The sequence below is a fragment of the Cupressus sempervirens genome, chromosome 2, assembly GCF_028749045.1.
Source record: "Cupressus sempervirens isolate cs-2001-9-10 chromosome 2, ASM2874904v1, whole genome shotgun sequence".
NCBI lineage: Eukaryota > Viridiplantae > Streptophyta > Pinopsida > Cupressales > Cupressaceae > Cupressus > Cupressus sempervirens.
In genome coordinates, this window is record NC_143119.1 from 433,566,720 (window position 1) to 433,585,040 (window position 18,321).

At 35.2% G+C, this 18,321-nt stretch overlaps 1 protein-coding gene across 2 annotated transcripts; it reads left to right on the forward strand.

Annotated features, from left to right (window-relative positions):
* Positions 1 to 4,989: 4,989 nt before the first annotated feature.
* On the forward strand, positions 4,990 to 16,674 carry LOC149572943 (transcription factor-like protein DPB). Of its 2 annotated transcripts, XM_089814061.1 has the most exons (12): positions 4,990 to 5,104; positions 5,206 to 5,262; positions 5,427 to 5,606; positions 6,439 to 6,703; positions 6,918 to 6,997; positions 7,307 to 7,350; positions 9,019 to 9,081; positions 9,226 to 9,372; positions 9,568 to 9,636; positions 9,791 to 9,889; positions 15,761 to 15,831; positions 15,969 to 16,674. In XM_089814061.1, exons 1-12 carry the CDS (start codon positions 5,092 to 5,094, stop codon positions 16,228 to 16,230), a joined length of 1,350 nt encoding a protein of 449 aa, XP_089670187.1. In that variant the 5' UTR covers positions 4,990 to 5,091; the 3' UTR covers positions 16,231 to 16,674. The 2 variants fall into 2 exon arrangements, with proteins under 2 accessions (XP_089670187.1, XP_089670186.1); XM_089814060.1 differs by having other exon boundaries at positions 5,071 to 5,262.
* The last annotated feature ends 1,647 nt before the right edge of the window (positions 16,675 to 18,321 follow it).

Here is an 18,321-nt window from a genome sequence, read left to right on the forward strand (position 1 = left end):
ACATCTCCTTTTCCTCCTCTTTCATCTCCATATCCTCCTCATCATCGCTGTCAACCTTCACATCCTTCACAGGTTGCTTCTGCCCATGAGCCCTAGGGCTTTTCCTACTTGGGGTAATGGAAGAAGGAAAATTCTTGACCTGAAGGGTGACAAATTTTATTAGTGAAAGAAATCTCGCCATCCTCAAAGCTAAAGCTCTGAATATCATTCAAGTCTGAAGAGAAGCTGGAGCTTCCAGAGGTCACATTCTCAATTTGAGGGGGGGCATTGCTTATAGTTTGAGCCTTAAAGTGCTCATAAATGAGCAGCAAGAGCCCCTCATGCAGAGCGGGGTTATCAATGGGATTCTTTTTTAAGCTAACCACCGCCTTGCTCATGGAAGTTAAAAACTAAAAAGGAAAATAAATTTTATAGTTATGTTGAAAATGATTCAAAAGAACAAAGTGGTGGGTACGAGCCCGATCAAACCTAGGGTCCAGAGTAATGTATATGATTACAGCTCTCAGAACATAACTCCACAGTTTCTTCATGGTATCAAGAACATAGTACATGTCAATCTTCTTCAGGGCTTTCAGTTCCTCTGTATCCTTCACAAAATCTCGCACAGCGTTAGCTGAGAGCTTCTTGTCCCTGAAAAACTTAAAACCCTCAATCGAGATTTTAGAAACGGTCGATATCACCTCCTCAGTGATCATGAAAGAAACCTCGTTCACCTTAACTCTGTTGTCCTTCCATGAACCAACCATACTATTGGTCACCTCCTGATCAAAACCATGCAGATTTGCAATGTATCTAGTAATCCCGCCCTGATCCAGCTGCTCCCAAACTTTTTCCCTACTCCTCCATTTCTCTATTTCACCAACTGGCTCCTTTCTGCACCTTTCGCCTACCATATCTGCACTCTACACACCCTCAATTCTCATATCCACCTCACACTATGACTGATAGGAACCTCTTTGTTTGAGCATAATACAAAAATAAATAACCTTTCTGTTGCTCCTATTGCAAATGCAAAAATTGACCTAGAAAGCGTGTCGAAAAGTATGTAATAAATTACAGCAATTACAATTTCCCATGCTACCTTTTTGGGAAGTACCCTTTCCCCTTGATCCATTCATACTCATAATTGCACATTGATCTTCTCCGTACTTCCTTGGATCTTGTCCAGTTCGATCATTCTTTTGACATCCACCGACAAAATATTTTCAGGATGCCATGTCATAATTTGGTTTGCACCGACCCCTATATTAGCAAACCTGTCAGCAACCGGGTTAGCTTCCTAGAAAATATGAGTGACGTGGACTCTACCGAATTTGGCAAGAGTCTCACAAGTCTCATCAATAATATTTTCAATCGACCATGATGGCTGAGAGTTGCCATTAATACAATTTATAATGTTGTTTGAATCACCTTCAAGCCAAAGGTTAGTAACTCAAATTTCAAATGCCAGTTTGACAACATTACACGCAACATTTGCTTCCACAAAGTGGTTGGTTTGACATCCCAATGGTAGGGAAAAAGCCACAATACCATCGCCATTTTCATTCCTTATTATGCCTCGACTTCCTGAGGAGCCAAGATTTCCCTTGGACGCTCCGTCGAAGTTGGCTTTATGCCATCCTTCCAGGGGGAGAAGCCATTTGACTTCCTGTCTTTTCATCTTTTTGTCTTTTGCCTTCTCCTTTTTTCTACCACCTAATTCTATATCTCCCCCTTTCCTTATTGAATAGTTTTCCTTAATGTTTGCAAATATTTTATTTCCTATCACTATAGTCGGCTCCTTTTTATCTTTGAAGATTATGTTATTTCTCTCCTTCCAGATGCTCCAACAGAATTGAGGTAGGATCCAGGAACTTAATTCCTACAAATCAGACCTATTGAACATGCATTTCCATTGATAGAAAAAATCCAGAAGGTTAAAAGGCACACACCAACTGAAGCCCAAGTCCTGGGTTAGGAAAACCCAAACCTCCTTGGAGAAAGAGCAATGAATGAACAAATGATTGCCAGTCTCTGTCTAATCTTTACATAACACACATCTGCTGGGCATAATATGACCTCTTTTAATGAGGTTATCCTGGGTGAGGATTTTTTCCTATAGAGCCAGCCAATAGAACATATTAATTTTTGGAATGAGGCCAAGAAGCCAAGCCCTCGACTAAGGAGGAATCTCATTTAATCTCCAAAGGGTCGAATACCCAGATGTAGCAGTATATAGCCCATTGGTGTTATCTCCCCAAACCAATTCATCCCTGTTGTTATTTAGGGCCATAGATTTTACCATTATCATGATAGGATTAAGATCTTCAGAGATGACAGATAGGTCTATCCATCCCTAGTCATTCCTATAGTTACTAACTTTCTACCCAAAATGGTTGATGGAGTCATTCACCCAAACCTCATAGCTGGGGTTGTTCATAAGAGGGCCCTGAATAAGCTAGCTATCGAACCAAAACTGGATATCCTCCCCATTTCCCAATTTCCAAGAGACTCTGGAATTTGCCAGGTCCTTGGCTTTTAAAAAACCATTCCAAACAGCGAAACCTCTTGGGATATCTTCACTAAAGAGGGTAAATTGTTTAGAGGGCCTCTTATATACTTGTTTTCCATAATGTCTCTCCATTCCCCTATGCTACTAAAGATACGCCATATTTGCTTAGCCAAAAGAGCCTTGTTGAGGTGAGTAAGCTTCCTGATGCCTAGACCTCCATATTTCTTGGGGAGGCAGACTTTTTCCCAAGCAACGAGAGGATACCTTTTATTCTTTTCAGCCCCTGTCCATAAGAAGTCTCTCTGAATTTTTTCCATCCTCTCAACAAATTTCCAAGGGATCACAAAAAGACTCAAAGCATAAATAGACAAGTTTTGAAGGGTGGATTTAACCAATTGGGATTTTCCAACTTGGCTAAGAGAGGCCCCTTTCCAACCAACCAGCTTCTTACTGAAGCTATCCATAATGCCATTCTAGAAAGAATCGAGAGGAATCATGCCCAAAGGAAGCCCAAGATAGGTAGAGGGAAGCTTCCCCACACTACATCTCAAAATTTTGGAGATTTTCTTCTGTTTGTCCTCAGGAGTGTTGATAAAGAAAACAAAACTCTTTTCCCAGTTGATGGACTATCCCGACCCTCTGGAGTAGATATCCAAGATGTCCTTCATTGCCTTTGCCTCCTTAATAGAAGCCTCCCCTCCCATTATAGTATCATCAACAAATTGCTAATGCGTAAAGGGGCACTTTTAGAAGAAGGTTTAAAACATTTGATTCTCCCTTCCTTCTTATTCTTCTCTATAAGTCTGCCTATGCATTCCGCCAAGATTATGAATAGAATAGGCGAGAGAGGATCCCCCTGACGAAGACCATGAGAAGGTTTGAAAAAATCAGAGGGGGATCTATTGACTAAGACAACAAGTGAGGAAGTAGTAACCAGCTGAGAGATTAGCTTACAAGTTTTGTCATCAAACCCAAAAGCCTTAAGCACCATATCTAGGAAAGACCAGTCAACCCTATCATAGGCTTTTGAGAGGTCTAGTTTAAGTAACATCCCTTCCCTTTTTCCAGCTTCCACAAAGTGAATCACTTCATGCACCATCATTATGGAGTCTAAAATTTGTTTGCCCAGGACAGAACCAATTTGCTGTTGAGAAATAATCAAAGGGAGGAGTTTGAGCAACCTAGAAGTAATAACCTTCGAAATAATCTTGTAAAAAGAATTGCAAAGACTGATTGGTCTAAACTTGTCCAAGGAATTGGCTCCAGGAACTTTAGGAATGAGAACTAAAAAAGTAGAGTTAATCTCCTTGAGAATGCTTCTAGCCCCAAAGAATTCCTGAATAGCGTTCACCACAACCTTCATCAAAACAAGCCAAAAAAATTGGAAAAAGAAAGAAGGGAAACCATCAGGGCTAGGAGATTTATTTTTCGGTAGAGAGAAGAGAGCTTCTTCAACTTCCGAATCAGAGGGAATGGCTCGAAGTAGTTTATTATGGTGAGGAAGGATGATCTGAGGGATGTAGGAAACAATGTCATCCTAATCCACTTTGGATAGCATAGGATCCCAAGACAGCAGGGAGGAGAAGAAAGAAATAGCCTTAGTAGAGATTTCCTCATCCTTGGTCAGTGTTCCTTGACCTTTCTTTAAACTTGTGATTCTGTTATTAGCACGATGTTTTAGAGTAGTAAGATGAAAAAACTTTGTATTCTGCTCTCCCTCTTTGAGCTAGTTAACCCTTGATCTTTGTCTCCAGAACTTCTCCTCTTTACTGATAATATTGTGTAAATCTGAAAGGATAGACAGCTCAGCGTCCTTGTTTAACTCGTCATACCCATCCTCTTGAATTGAGGCTTGGATAGAAAAAAGATTGTCAGATAGGACTTCCTTCTCAAAAAATATGTGACCAAAATCAGACTTGTTCCAAGCTTTAACCATCCTTTTAACGTTGCTTAGTTTTCTGGCTACCCTATACATAGCTATGCCTTACAAATGTTATGAACCTTGAATCCAATATATTAGAGTTCCAAATATGATAATAGAAATTTCCACTAATAGAAATTTGATTAGATCACTTATATCACTAAAACCTGTAACAATAGAATATTTATGATAGATAATCAAAACTCATTTCTACCTCTTTAGCTATGTATAGGAACTACCAAAAGATCGTCTCACTTAAATTTGCATACCTACAATGAATGTTCATATACGAACATGTCATGGAACACATTTTTCACACCAAAACAATCCAATTGCAGGTGTGATGTTAGAGAAAAACAATTTAATATATATTACCCAAAAAGGATACCACGGAATTTCAAGCACTGGTGTGAACTCCCTTGATAAAGTGCAGATTTAATTTATACTATTTCGTACAGTGTAAACTGGGCCTCATTTGGCATCTTATGTCTAAAATTCGACACGAGTCAAATCCACAGAGAATATCTATGATTTTGAAAAAGCTTTAAATATATGAAAACATTTCCCGTCTTAAATTATAATTAATTTGAAAAAGTTATCCAGGCAGACGAAATGATATGGTAAATACACTTTTAAAAGAAATGATTTGGTGGCGGAAGTTTTTACCAGTGACTAGAACATGCCTCTAAACTGTAAACAGTGTTCTAAAACTGTATCTCCTTCTAACTGTTTGGAATTTGTTTTAGCATGACCCAATTACATACTAATCTACACATCATCGTCATCTGGCCAGGGATCTTTGTGGGCGTTTTTCTTTTTCACTTTCAATATTCCACCATTTTTTCTGCAGGTTAGTTTCAATTTGAATTTCGTTACTAGTAGAGCTATACGCACATACTAACTAGGAAAGGACTATGATATTTGATGGCGGACAAGATAGGATGTTCTACCAATGGATTCGAACTACTTTTGTAATTTGAAAATTGGGTCTAAAATGTTCGATTGTGGGCGCAGACTCAAACCAGACAATGATCAACGGTAGAGATGCTCATGGAAGGATATCACAGACTCTTTCTGTATCAAACGAGAATTGTCTGCAGGATGATCTTATACGGGAACTTCACAAAGCTGGTATATATGAATATGCTCAGAGTCTGGGCATTATTCAGAATGGGATCATTACTGTGCCAAATGGTAAGTTTATCTCATTTATCAGCTTTATTTGCTGAATAATATGCTGTATTAATTAATTTTTATTGCAGAGGCGTTAGTGTTATGAAGCTGTTTCTGATCACAAATCATTTATCACACTTATATCAAGATTTTATCGATGATCTCAACCCTTAGAAAATAGCAAATGCTAAGCGTCTCTTTTATCCGTAGGAGGATTTGGTTTTCTAACCTGGGGCTTGGATTTGTGTTATCTCGCTTGTACACTAATTTTGGATCCAAGTTATTGGGTTTGATTTCGTGTACTCAGCAAGCAGGTGAGAACAAACATCCTACAGGGTTTAAAACTTTAAATTAGTAACTCAGATCCCTATAAGGCCATTAAGTGCATTCATTGTAAAGCTGTCCTGGTTTTGGTTTGTTGATTTGATTTAGGGCCGATGAGACTTAGGACTAAAATATCAATCCATCCTTATCATGACATCCATGTTCAAAGCTCCACAATGTGAAAGATTCTTGATAAGTAGTTATCCGCCAATATTGAATGATTTGGCAACTCTGATTATTTAGGGATCGAATTCAATCACAGGTGGAATCACCTTAGCCTTGCGAACGCCAAAAGTGAAATAGTCTCTGAATACTTAGCAACAGAGTTTGCTCTGCCCAACTAAGGACTATATTGAAATCCTTCTTCCAATAGCAACAATATCCGTTCGATCGGTCTTCTAGTTTCTTTGAACTTTCTTTATTATTCTCATTTTTCTCTTTTACTAAACTCTTTTTCTGATGGATCATGTTTGTTAAATGCCAATTTAGAACCAATAAACAGCACAAACTTACTTATAAATCTATGCAGGGAGAGATTCAGATGAGAACTGTAATTCAGAGCTATGGCCAGTGACAAAAGAATATTCATGGCACACCTTTAATGGAATACCTACCAGACATTCACAATTCAACATATTTCCTTCAGTTCCATTAGTTTCCGTTGATAACGGCAGCATTGGAACATCATCAAGAGAAGGCGATGTGGTGATGGCCACACATACGTCAAAGAATGCTATGGTTAAATTGAACCACCCAGAAGGGGACGAGTTTGAGTATCCCGGTACTCCTGTAGCGTGAGTCTCCTTTTTCTCCCTTTCTCCTCTCCCTCATTGCCGAATTATAAAGGATGAGTAATTCAAGAATTGGTGATCATATGTTTAATGCCTAATCATGCATTCAGAGGTTACAGCATGCCTTAACAGTGAAAATATTGATAAGGAATCGGCTGGAAAGGGCTGGAATGTGTCACTCTTTTTACAGGTTAAATTATTTTTGTAATGTGAACAGGAGGAGGAAAAGAAGACGGATTCACAGACTGACTATCGGAGAGCAAGGTGGGAGAGGACTTCGACACTTCAGCTTGAAAGGTGCTTGCTAAAATGAAATTGCATGATATGAAATACAATGCTTTATAACTTCTAAAACTCTACATCTATAATATCTTCTTTTAAGTTTTTGTTTATATAAACCCTGTAACTTATTAATATCCAATCTGATTAATGATGATGGCACTCTATAGTATTGTTGAGGGAAAGTGGAAAGTTTATTTTCCATGGTATTTTCTTTTATTATATTTACATGTTATCTTTGAATTATACAGAATATTTAATTTTATGTTTCATCTTGTTAGGACATATTGTTGGCTTTTATTTGACTGTACTTGTGTTGCAATGCAGTCTGTAAGAAAGTTGAGAGCAAAGGTTGGACAACATATAATGAGGCAAGTACATAACCAAAGATTTTTAAAATTGTGTATTTCTTCTGTTCTTACAGGACTTTGTTTCATCTTGACTATGACTAATACAGTTTGTTCCTTTCCTGCTTGCTAATATTGTCTACCACAAGCAGGCATCAACCGATTGTCATTATTGATCTAGATTATAAGAAGGATTAGCAACTATTTGAGTTTTGTGCCTATCCTGTCCTTCATTATTTAACTGGTTAGCTAAAAGAATAAAAGTTTTAACCTAAAGCATTTTTTCAAAATGTATTGCTTTGTAGGAAATATCACTACAGAGCAACAGAAGAACATTATTTGTCACTTGATATCATCCCTGTTGTGAGTTTCCACTTTTACAGATTTATTTTCTTTCTTATTGATCCTATCAACCCTTCTATTACAAGAGGTACTTTATCACAATCCATGCTCGTTAGACATCAAGAGATCATGCAGGTTCCAATTACATATTAATTAAAAGACTGGTATTTGACCACCTTCCATGGAATTTATTACTATTTGTTTTGAAACAAAAATGTCTTTTCGGAGTTGTGTAATTTTCCTATTCCCTTTAATAGACATCATTTTTTTGTAGTGGACCTACATGAAAAAAAAACTATAATATATCAAAAAAAATCATATTATACATTTTGGAAAGCTGACCCTGTACATGCAAATGGTGTCTTTAGATGTCTTCATTTGATCGTCCAGATGTTGAAGTAAATGGGGTTTCAAAGTTTTGGGGGTTCTACTTAAGAGGGTTTGATTAAAGGGATTCAATGTAGATTGGAACCTCGAAGGCTCAAACCTGCATTTTTCTTAAAACAATGCAACTTTAAGATAAACAGTTTGGCAGACTTGCTCATGTGCTTCAGCCTCAGATTTTTGCAAATATTTTTTTCAATTACAAAATAGGAACTATTACCTCTGAGTTTGATTCAGTCCAAGGAAACAACACTTGTAAAGTTCTTGCAGCTCAATCGGTCCTTTTGAGGGAACAATTTGAATATAATGATCCTCCAACACCCTTACTTCTTCAAGAATCACTGTAAACATCTTTTTTCATTTATCATCATCAAGAAAGATACTCTTTGTTTGACCAATGATGTCCTCTTTGGATTTCATCCTTCCCCAAAACATCCTTTTGATTCCTACAGGGAAATTCATCTCCTATATTCTGTGATGTCTTGCCACATATCTTCTAGAACACTTAGCTTTACTACAGCTTGCAATTTTTTTTCTGCATAACTAGTATCAATCAATGTTGTCATTCTTCTATAACTTCGACTCATAATTTATATGTAACATGTTTGTTCCTATCCTGCCGAGTATGCACCAGTGCAGCCTTTTTTTCCTTTTGAAGTCAAACACACCCTGTGCACTTTTAGTTGAGAAAAGTACACACATTCTGGGTGGCAGAAGTATATCATGATATATATATATAGTTTTTATCAAAAAGTACAAATCTTTTTTATTCATAGATGCCAGAATTTTGAATTACAGAATCAGCATTTTCCATGTAGAATCTCAAATAAGGGGTCAGAAAGTGTACATTTAGAAATTCATCATATAGCATTAATTTATTTTCTTAGCTGTTTTTTTGAATGTAATGCTGAAAATAGTTTGAAAGTTTATACCACTCACATTTGATAACTTGCTTTAGTTATCCAGGTTGCATCTGAATTAGTGGCCGAGTTTATGAATCCAAACAGCACACTTGTTTCCCAAGATCAGGTTGGATATATTCAGTTTTCCCATTCTTAGATCTATTGATGCATTTTCAATTGTCATACAGTTCAGTTGATCTTTAAATCTCATATTTGGGTTAATGTCTAGAAGTTATATCAGGATGTCTGATAGATAACAAAAACTTTACAGCAACAATATGATGAGAAGAACATTCGTAGGAGGGTCTATGATGCACTGAATGTACTCATGGCAATGGACATAATAACTAAGGACAAAAAGGAGATTCGGTGGAAAGGTTTACCTACTGCACATCTGAATGATATTGAACAACTGAAGGTTTTCTTGCTTCCTCTGTTAAATTATTCCAGATTATATTCTATGCAATGGTAATCCATTAGGTATATTTATTATGTGTTGTACCGAAGAAGATTAAAGAAACAAGATCTTATGTTCTTATCGAATGATGACTTGCAATTGTTTTGCATGTATGGTGCATTTAGACACAAAGGTTCAACTGTTTTATGTTTACAGACTGAGCGAAAGCAGATTATAACTCGGCTTGACAAAAAAAGGGCTTATCTACAGGAACTTGAAGAGCAGGTAAACATTTGAGTAATTTTAGTAATTGTACATCCACGACCTTTCTTTTTGAACAATAGAATTGCTTAACTATAAAGTTCTTTGCAAATCATGTCAAGAACTAGAAAATATTTTTCATGTATGCTACTGATGTATAGTTATTTTGTGGCTAAAGGTAACAGGTCTTCAAAATTTAGTTTTGCGGAATGAAAGGGTATCTAAGTCAGGAAATCATCCTTCTGGAGGTGTGGCATTGCCATTTATATTAGTGAAGGTACTGATCTTAACTTCAGTGCTTTTTGCATAATGACTGACTGCAAATTGTCATCTCTTTTGAATTTTCATTGGCATGCAATAATTCATTCAATTCTTGAAGCTTGTCTATGTAATTTGACATTTTCATCTTCTGAGCTCAAGGTTCACCTCGTTTTTTATGTGCTCATGAACATTATTGGTTACCAGATATATCTTTAGTACAAGCTATAATCAGAAAGCAGATCATTTTTGTTTCTGATTGGTTTCACTGTGATTCACTACGTGTTTCATTCATTGAGGACTATTTCAAACATCTATGCTATCTTTGCAATTGAAAGAATAATATAATATCACCATCCGAGAGTCCAGACAAATCAGATTTAATATTCCTAGCACACAGTAGGTGTTAGTTATGCTGGTCCTGATGCCTAGAAGCACTATCTGGTCTTCTATGATGGAATAGGACCTTTATCACATTATCTCTATGTTGCTTCTTCCAGTTTGGATTTGGATTTGGGCTTGAGATTTAGGTTCGTTGGTTTGATCAAATTTTTTTATGAGTGGATTTGGGTTCCCATATATATATATATATATATATATATATATATAGGCAGAAGCAAATAAGTTCATAATACACCACTATGCTAATAGTAAATTAAGATAGCAAACTACACCACCATATATATTAATGTTTTAGTCCAAATAACATAGAAAAATCCCAAAATTACACCACCATATCAATATTTCAGTTCAAAAATAATAATGTCAACATTAACAATCAGTCATTACTGATCAAATATCAGAAAAAATCACCAAACATATCATTATTCTCCTACCATGGCAAATTAGAAACACAAACTGTGCCACTGGCATTGGTACTAGCAATGTCAGCCCCAGGAGCAGCCTTGTGACCACTAGGTAGCTCATGATCATAATCAACTCCAAGTGCACCAAGGTGTGAAATTCAATAATCCAACTCCGCACATTCTAGTTCAACATCCCAATGCTTTGCCTTCCCTTTATGTAGGTATTTTCTTTGTGTGTGAGGAGCCTCCAATATGAATATGAATGCACAAAGACCAAGCCTTCCACCTTCTTGGACTGTAGTCTATTGTGGTTTACTGAGTGGATGTAGGAGGATATTCTCCAATTCCTCTCAGATGAAAATGAACTAGCAACCTATCAAGATTTTCAATTTTGAAATTAAAGTTAAGAGTTATGAATATATATTTCAAATAAAAATTATATAATATTCACCAACAACAATTTGGAAATTTGAATTTTAAGATATAAAAAATTACGTGTGATAAAACTTTGATGGAAACATCCTGTAGGTGCTGGTATATTTCTCAATGGAAGTACCACCTTTTATGAGTATCAACACCTTCCTTCTCTTAAAGAAAATCAAGACCACAATCATTTATGCTTGCATAACTGATGAATTCAGACCTCACTATAGGCCTTATGTGATAGAAAAATAGTCTACAAATGACTGCCTTGTATTCATGAGCATCTTCAAGATCTCTATATGGAGCAACTCTAGTGCTACTTTGATTAAGGATCGCCCAACTATTGCACTTGGGATTCAATGCAAAGGTAAGAAGATGCAAAGGGTTAGTCATTTTGTTCCGTCTCTCCACCATGATTTTTGTTAGTTTCTTGATGAATGTTTCTTCAAGATCTCGCTCTTTCTCATTTATGGTTATTTTCATATCCTCAATCTTGGAGTCAATGCCGTCGTATACCTCACCTAAGAAAGGCCTATCCAAGTCAATGCATCGGAACATGCTCAATATTGACTCATTATATCTCAGGAGGTCCTCAGCATGATCCCGTCAAGAGTCATCTAGTATCATTGCCTCAATGACAATTTCCCTTGTACTGCTACATTGCCTCCATATGCTCCAACTAGAATCGATTACCACTCTAGACAATGCCTCTTTAACCTTCACAAGGCATCTCAATTTTTTTTTGTGTTGGAGACAAAATGGATCTCAACAATAATAAATTAAATCAAAGCAAAATTAAAAACTTAGAAAGTTTACTAAAATAATGTCTAAACCATATTTAAATTTTAAATAATTTAACTTTCCCTCAAAAACTTTAGTCTCTAGAATCGTCTAAATATGGCTTGCAACATATGGTGGTTCGTGATGATCATTTAGATCTCCCGGGCATCATTAGACATTTTGTTAATCCAGTCAACTTTCTTGCCAATTTTTTGTAACATTAGGTTGACCGAGTGGGCAACACAAGCTGTCCAAAAAATGTGTTTGTAGCGCTCCTCAACAATTAGCCTGACAGCCCTACAATTTTTGACATTGTCTCCTATCACTTGCAAAACATTTGAGGACCAACTTGCTCAATGACATGGAAAATAATGCTTGCGATAATTGGACCACCCTTCTCTTGCCCTCCACAAACCTCTACTCTCAAAAACATTGCGCCTCTCATGGACACAACAATAATATTGGCCAAAGGGCAATTTCTCGTATCTTTCTATTCATCAGATACAATGGACACATATTTTGATGCATAAATCCCTAATGAGTTTTAAGGAATCCTCTACATGTTTCACCTCTTTGTTCAATAACGTGGTGCGCACCTTTTGATAACCCAGACCCTTGAACCCCCTTGGAGCCTCATTGATTGATCTCACCCTTTTTTGCCAATACGGTGAACGAACAATATTTAATGTCAATCGATTTGCATAAATGCATTTAGCTATGTCTTTCTCGACAATGAATCTAGCCTCATTTTGAAATGCCATTTCTAAGGGACCCTTTGCTCTCTTATTTGACACTAGTTCTTGAGGAAAATGCAAGAATGGGCAACCCTTTAGAGGTTGTTGTTTGGAAATTGAATCCATAGAGGTCTTTGATGTTTTTCCACTTCTAAACCTTTCCAAAAGATGAACAATTACATTCTCAGCTGCTTTATCGAGGCTCCACTCGAACTCATGGCTTTCTTGTACAAAACTTAATGCATTTCTAAGGGATAAAGGAAAAAAAACACTTCCACTCGACTATAAGAGCTTTTAAATTCCTCTTTGCAATGACTACAAATCCAAAGGAAACCTGCTTCACCTAGTGGCCGCTGAAGCATTTCGACATATTTTCATAGCTGAGAGTTCAGGTCTTTTTTGAAACGGGAGCTCATAGTGGTAGAAGTACTTGCCATTCTATGAATCTATAAACACCATACAAAACCAAAAACCAAAATAAAAATATAAACTAGAACTCGAGAGCTCGAGAGTTCATTTCATTTTGTTGAAAGAAAATGTAAAAGAAAAACTAACAAAAACCTAAATCGTTTGTTGAAATCTTCCTCTTCAATGTCTTTGAGGAGTTCTCAACATTTGCAACCATGCAGAATAGCTCACAAACCATCTTAGAGCATGCAATAATCACCCTTCAACATTCCTTGAGCAATGGCAAGCAAACAAAAAAGTTTAGCAAATAGAGGCAAGAAGTTTTGTTTTCCATTCACATATGCACAAGTGGGATATGTTTCAACTTTTAAGTCTTTTTAGTGATCTATTTTAGGGTTGGAGGGTTGAGTTGACCTAATTAGACCAAAAAACCTTTAACAAAAAACAAAACCCAAAAACATGTCAAATTCTTCCTGGGTCTGGCTCCTGATCTCAAAATTCACTCAGAATTCTCCTAAATTCGCCTCAGGTCTGGTAGAGAAAACCCACAGTGTATTTAGGGATTCTGTCCAGATCCAGAACGGACCACATCCAGACCTGCATTTTTGTTGGACCGGACTGGACCCTGAGCTTTCAGGGAAGAATTTGGTAACTTAGCATTATCTCTTTTTATCATCATTTAGTTTCTTTATGTTTTTCCTTCACAGAAACAGATAAAGATCTTTGCTTGCTTTTATGATTTGAATTCTTCACAGAACTATCATACTAAGCTCAATAAGTTCTCTATATTTATAACGAGAATTCATCTGCAGTGCTCGGCTTTTTCTCTAAAGAGCCAAAAATTCAGAAAGCTATCAAATGGAAAATAGTTAGTCATCTTTATCAATCAAGAGCAGAACTATTTGTAAGCTAATTTGAGGGTTTAGTTCATATCCCTGTTGAATTTTACATCTGATATACTGTGCAGTTGATAGCTGTACGATCATAAATGACACAAAAATTTATCTAAACATATGCTCTGGACTTGTACACTTATAACAGAAAAAGCATTTGCAATTTCATGCCTGTTATACATTGTGTTGGGGAAAGATTTTAAAAGATTGCTTTTGGAATCAATTGTAAATGTCTTTGTATCGATATTTTGCATCACTCAGAAATCCATCATCAGAAAGAGGAGAGTGAAAAACGGAATTGGAGACATAGTCTTCAAAAGAGGCAAAGGGGAGGACACGAGGACTGGAGATCAAGAGACAAAGGAGAGGAGACAAAGGAGAGGAAGAGGGGGTGAAGGAGAATGAAAACAAGGAAAATGAATGATTTAGAACAATACTAAAAGAGAGCCATTAAAAACTTAGTAAAGTAAAACCAACAAATAAATATTCTGGTCCTTGTGTCTTCCCCTTTGCCTCTTTTTCAGACTGTCTGGAATCCCATTCTTCACTCTCTTCTTGACGATGGATTGCTGAGTGTGATCCAAAACATCGATACAAACATACATACAATCTATTAAATTCTACATGGATTGTGGAAAACTCATCTGAAAAATCTATAAAGAAAGAAGAGTTGATAAGATAACCAAATGAAAAATAGTTCATATATTTATCTCTTGTTTTATTTTTAATAATGTTGCCCTTTCCTTGATAATTCAGTTGATGTTTTGAAACGCGGTTTAAGTACGGAAAAATATTACTCACAGTATAGCACATGAAACACATAGGATGGACACAAGTCATCTGAATTTCATGAATAGGGGCATTCTTACCAAAATGAGGTCGTGTGAAATGACGGTCATTTTGTGCAATTATCAGCAAAAGAGTATTTCTAAATTCTAAATATAGCCAGAGTGAGTTCTTGATTGCCCCTCTAAATGCTAAAGGTTCCTCAAGTACCATACGGTGTTTGTACTGAACACTGTAGTAATGAAAATTACTAAGTTGCTGCGGCAATGCCTTTACCTATTGAGGATAATGAAAATTTGGAAAATTTCCATGATAAGGTGTATCTAATTAAAGGTCTAATTATCTGACCCTACCTAGTGCACCAGTACTAGAATAGTTTCTCCAGTTTTCCTTTCATCATTTCGCTGTCAAATGCATGAATGAAATATTTTATTTTTTTAGAGTAGGAACTTTCCTTCCCATTATCATTTATTTTTATTATATTGCAAAAAAAGTACTTAAAATTAGCTGGATTTGTTCATTTGGATATTAGATTTGTATCTAAGCATCGAATATAAAAGAAATTCACATTTTATATCATTTAAAAAATCTCTTCATTTTTATTGGATCTCATCAAGGCTGATTGATGTGTTCCTAATCGAAGATCTCTTGTACAATGTATCAAACGCCCGATGCTTGTCATGTGGAATTAGCTTTCTGTTAAGTCCTTTCTACAAGGAGACAAACTTCTTTGCCTAAAATTTCTTGTGTTTGAATTGGTTGCACATTTTTATATATTGTGGCTCACTACGTGACATTAATGTCTCTATTTAGAGATATCATTTGACATGCCATCTCCAATTTTGTGTAAAGTATATGAAAAGGAGAGTCTTCTAAATGTTCATAAATTTTCATAAAGAAACATGCCATATAAATTTAATGAAACCCCACTCAGACCTCGTGGCAAATAGCTGTTTGCCATTTTAATTGATCAATTTCTTTACATGCTTGTAATCAAACAGACACCGCCCTTTAAATGTCTATAGTTTTGTTTTCAATTTGTTGTTTTCTGCCTAAGCAGACACATCCTCATGCAACTGTTGACATTGAGATATCGGAAGATATGCAGCTAGTTCACTTTGACTTCAACAGGTAAACCTTCTCATCAATTTCTCTATGCGCCTTTGGTATGGATACTGTAGTTCACAAAGTGGACAAGTTGAGTCCTAGTCTTATGAATCGCCACTGATAATTTTCATTTTGTATTTTAACCCTGTTTCTTGTTGCAGTATATTTGAGTTACATGATGATGCATGTATGCTGAAAGCAATGAAATTTTGTGAAACGCCATTCACTGATGGTTCAGTTGTTGAAAGAGCAGTCAGTGGATCTGAATTTAATAAACTACATTCACCTTTATCTAGTTTGTACAATAACACCTTGCCATCTCGTTCAAAAAAGACAGATGATGCTGATTCCTATTCTCTCTCAAGTATTCCCGGTAAAATCTGTGTTTCCTCTTCTGTCCTGGGCATTTCAAAGCCCTCATGAAGAATGAGACTTCACTTGATGGTCCATGAGCTTCTTCGTCAGCACCTTTGTACTACTGAAGTGCTCTTTCTTAGGAGTAAATGTTCAAGTTGAATCTTCAGGCGTTCTTTCTTTTCATTCTGTCATTATCAGTTAGTTGTATAGGTTTTTCAGCATGTGGGCTGGCCTCCACCGGGAAGAGTAATATATTTAGGCGAGCGTTTTAGAACAGTGTATAGTGTTGTGAAATATAATGACGGTATTCTTGAGTGCTTCTAATTCATTTGACAATTCCAATGAAACAAAGCATATCCCATTTATAAATATTTTGGAGGATCAAAGGATCTACTGGAATTTATAGACTGTAACCATGTAAGGCAGGGTTGATAATATATTAGAATTCCTACCACAGACAGGAATATTAATAATCAATTCATTAAAAAAATCGGACAAAGTTTCTATAAATTGATTTTATTTTCAATTTTAATGATTATAAAAATTTCTATTTATCTCCGTTCTTATGAGTCTTTACTGGAAAATGTAGGAAGTCCATTTTTTTTTAGGTTTTCAAAGTTAGGTGCTGTCAATGAGAGCGGTTGAAGGGTTTATTTTTACGGAGTGTGTGATTTCATGAAGTCAAAAAAATGTTTGCTACAAGATTAATTGGAATTTTCTCCCCCAAAAAGAACAACTCCTACTTTTTAGGGTGCAAGATTAGAAAAGGTGGGGGACTAGAAATTGCTCCACCAGCTTAGGCTTTTCTTCTACCACTTCTCAATAGTATAACAATTTCTAATTCTTATTAATAAAATTATTAAATATTTTTGTTTATTTAGTAAGAGAATTGAATATGTTACATTAAAAACTCACAAGACCACACACTTCCATGAAATATAGGGCTAAACTTTTAAATCATAAACTCCACAACACAATCCATAGAACTTGCCACTTAAAATAGTCCTTAAAAATCTAAACCTCACAAGCCCCCCTCCACGAGACCACACACTTAGATATACAAATTATTAATATCTCATTAAAGTATTTACACACATTTTGTACAATGAATGTAAGATTATACAAGACAACTAATAAATAAACTCACATTAAATATAACTAGTTGGTAAAGCTACGATTAAATAGTTTATATATTAAAGATAAGAATTAATATCAAAGAAATTGGTACATTCATAAATTTTCTAAATGAAATTGAATTAATTCTTACATTTAATAGAATAATAAATTTTAATTATATTTGTATTCATTAATTATATTTGTATTTACTAATTATATTTTAATTAATATAAATATTTTTAAAAATGATGTATCTTTTAAATGTGAAATCAAAATTTATAGCAATATATTTTTAAATTCTTATATTTATAATAAGTCAATAGAAAATAATTTTTAAATTATACTTATATTTACTAATTATTTTATAAATAATATAAGTATTTAAAAATGTTATATCTATCAATTATTTTTCTAAATATATAATTAAGTTTGAATAAATCTTTTTTGATAATAATTATAAAAACAAAATACTAATTGTAGTAGTTTTTTATTGATAAATTATCAAAAAATATTAAAAAGTTATAATAAAAAGTCTTTTACTTTTAGATTATATCATGTAATATTTTTATTACATTAATAGTTTCAATCACAGGGTATATTTTAAGAAACCTCCCTTCATAAAATGTGTAAAAATTTGGTGAAAGGTGTAAAACTCTAAAAGAAGTAATGAAAAATCTGAGGCAAATTGTGTTGTGTTTTAAACCACAACAAATATGTATTAGCGAATAAAAAAAATTTCATAGTAAAATATTAGTTTTGTGGGTGAATTATTGCATTGTACTTGTCAGAAAATATATACATTGGCGAATAATTTGATTTTCAAAGTTAAACAGTAATTTTGTGGGCGAATTAGTTTTTTTGTATTGAGCATAAAGAGTAAACAAGATTATATTGTTTGTTGACCATATTATCGGGTGAGTTTACATAGTTATATATGGACATATACAAAGGTTTACAAAACATTTAGCTTCATCTATTTTCTCATTCTAAAATCTTGTCTCTAGAGACAATAGCATCCAGTCTTGGAAGCTTGGATTAATA

What these genes read in the sequence shown, in the direction of transcription:
- LOC149572943 (XM_089814060.1), top strand. Translation starts at nt 5,160, where the DNA reads ATGACCCAATTACATACTAATCTACACATCATCGTCATCTGGCCAGGG. An exon ending in ATGATATTGAACAACTGAAG is followed by an intron (nt 9,373 to 9,567) that starts GTTTTCTTGCTT and finishes TTATGTTTACAG; the next exon opens with ACTGAGCGAAAGCAGATTAT. An exon ending in TGCCATTTATATTAGTGAAG is followed by an intron (nt 9,890 to 15,760) that starts GTACTGATCTTA and finishes CTGCCTAAGCAG; the next exon opens with ACACATCCTCATGCAACTGT.